General features: G+C 48.2%; 1 protein-coding gene across 1 annotated transcript; it reads left to right on the top strand.

Moving 5' to 3' along the window:
* The first annotated feature begins 268 nt into the window (after window positions 1-268).
* On the top strand, window positions 269-688 carry LOC126702914 (uncharacterized). The gene has a single exon (XM_050401780.1). The coding sequence runs from the start codon at window positions 269-271 to the stop codon at window positions 686-688; it is 420 nt and encodes a 139-aa protein (XP_050257737.1).
* Window positions 689-1,487: the final 799 nt, after the last annotated feature.

Genomic DNA, 1,487 nt, shown 5'->3' with positions numbered 1-1,487 from the left:
GGACACGAGCCAACCATCCGTCACAGATACGGAGCCACCTCACATAGTCGCAGAGTTGCAAATGATGAAGGAATGGATGGACTTTATGATGAACGCCCTTAGAGGACGGGTATCTAGCGACCAAGATGAGTTAGTCCATCGAACTAATTCGCCATTCACTATGCCCATCACTTCGTTCCCCCTTCCACCGAAGTTTTATATGCTGTAGGTGGAAAGTTATGACGGATCTAAGGACCCCCTAAATCACTTGGAGTCTTTCAAGACCCCGATGCACCTTCAGGGGGTGGCGGACAAGATCATGTGTAAAGCCTTCCCTACCACGCTGAAGAGACCCGCAAGGATCTGGTTCAGCAGGTTGACGCCCAACTCTATTAGTACCTTCGAGGAGTTAAATGCCCAGTTCGCCTCACACTTCATCGGGGGACACAGGTATAAGAAGTCCACTGTATGCCTAATAAACATTAAGCAGCGAAAGGACGAGATGTTGAGATCTTACATAACCCGCTTTAATAAGAAGGCCCTCTTGATCAACAAAGCTAACGACAAGATACTCGTAGCTGCATTCACGAATGGGCTACGAAAGGGTAAGTTCCTATTTTCTCTGTATAAGAACGACCCAAAGACTATGTCAGATGTACTTTACTGGGCGATCAAGTACATGAAAGTGGAAGACGCACTACTGGCTTGAGAAGAGAAGCCCAAGAAAAGGGAAAGACAGGAAGACGTAGGCAGGATAGGGGCAGAAGATGGCTAGAACAGAAGAACGACGGGTGGACAGGCACTCCAAGCCCCCTACAGGGAAGTTCACGAGCTTCACCCCGCTGATTGCCCCGATCGACCAGGTCTTAATGCAAATTAAGGACGAAAGAGCCCTGACCTTTCTTGGCAACTGCCGCTTCCATCGTGATCACGGTCATGACATAGCTGATTGCTACAACTTGAAACAACAAATTGAATCTCTCATTAGGCAAGGAAAGCTACAAAGGTTCGTCAACAAGGAAAGAGTGGATCCACCTCAAGAGCAGGTTCCCTGACAAGAGAATGAGCATCCTAGGCAGCCTATAGGAGATATAAGGATGATTGTAAGAGGCAATGCGGCCTCTGGTTCATCTAGAAAGGCTCGTAAAACTTACCTCTAGATGGTTCAAAACGTCCAGCTAACAGGCTTCATCCCAAAGATGGCACGAATCAACAACCCCGTTCTCAAATTCTCAGAAGAAGATGCTTGACGTCTCCATCACCTGCACGACAATGCACTCGTCGTTAGTATCTGGGAGGGGACTACAACACACACCGGGTCCTGGTTAATAATGGCAGCTCAGCTAACATCCTTTACTACCCGGCGTTCCAGCAGATGAGGATTGATAGAGAGAGACTGGTTCCGATGAACACTCCATTCATTAGTTTTGGAGGAATAAGGGTATTCCCCCTTGGCACAGTCACATTGTCCGTAACGGTTGGCAACTACCCCCAGCAGGTCACTAAGG

This window comes from Quercus robur, chromosome 2 (genome assembly GCF_932294415.1).
Source record: "Quercus robur chromosome 2, dhQueRobu3.1, whole genome shotgun sequence".
In the NCBI taxonomy this organism is placed as follows: domain Eukaryota; kingdom Viridiplantae; phylum Streptophyta; class Magnoliopsida; order Fagales; family Fagaceae; genus Quercus; species Quercus robur.
Note: the sequence above shows the minus strand (reverse complement) of the source record. Positions and strands in the feature narration are given on the sequence as shown.

Coding starts and splice junctions, on each gene's coding strand:
- LOC126702914 (XM_050401780.1), top strand. CDS start 269: ATGCACCTTCAGGGGGTGGCGGACAAGATCATGTGTAAAGCCTTCCCT.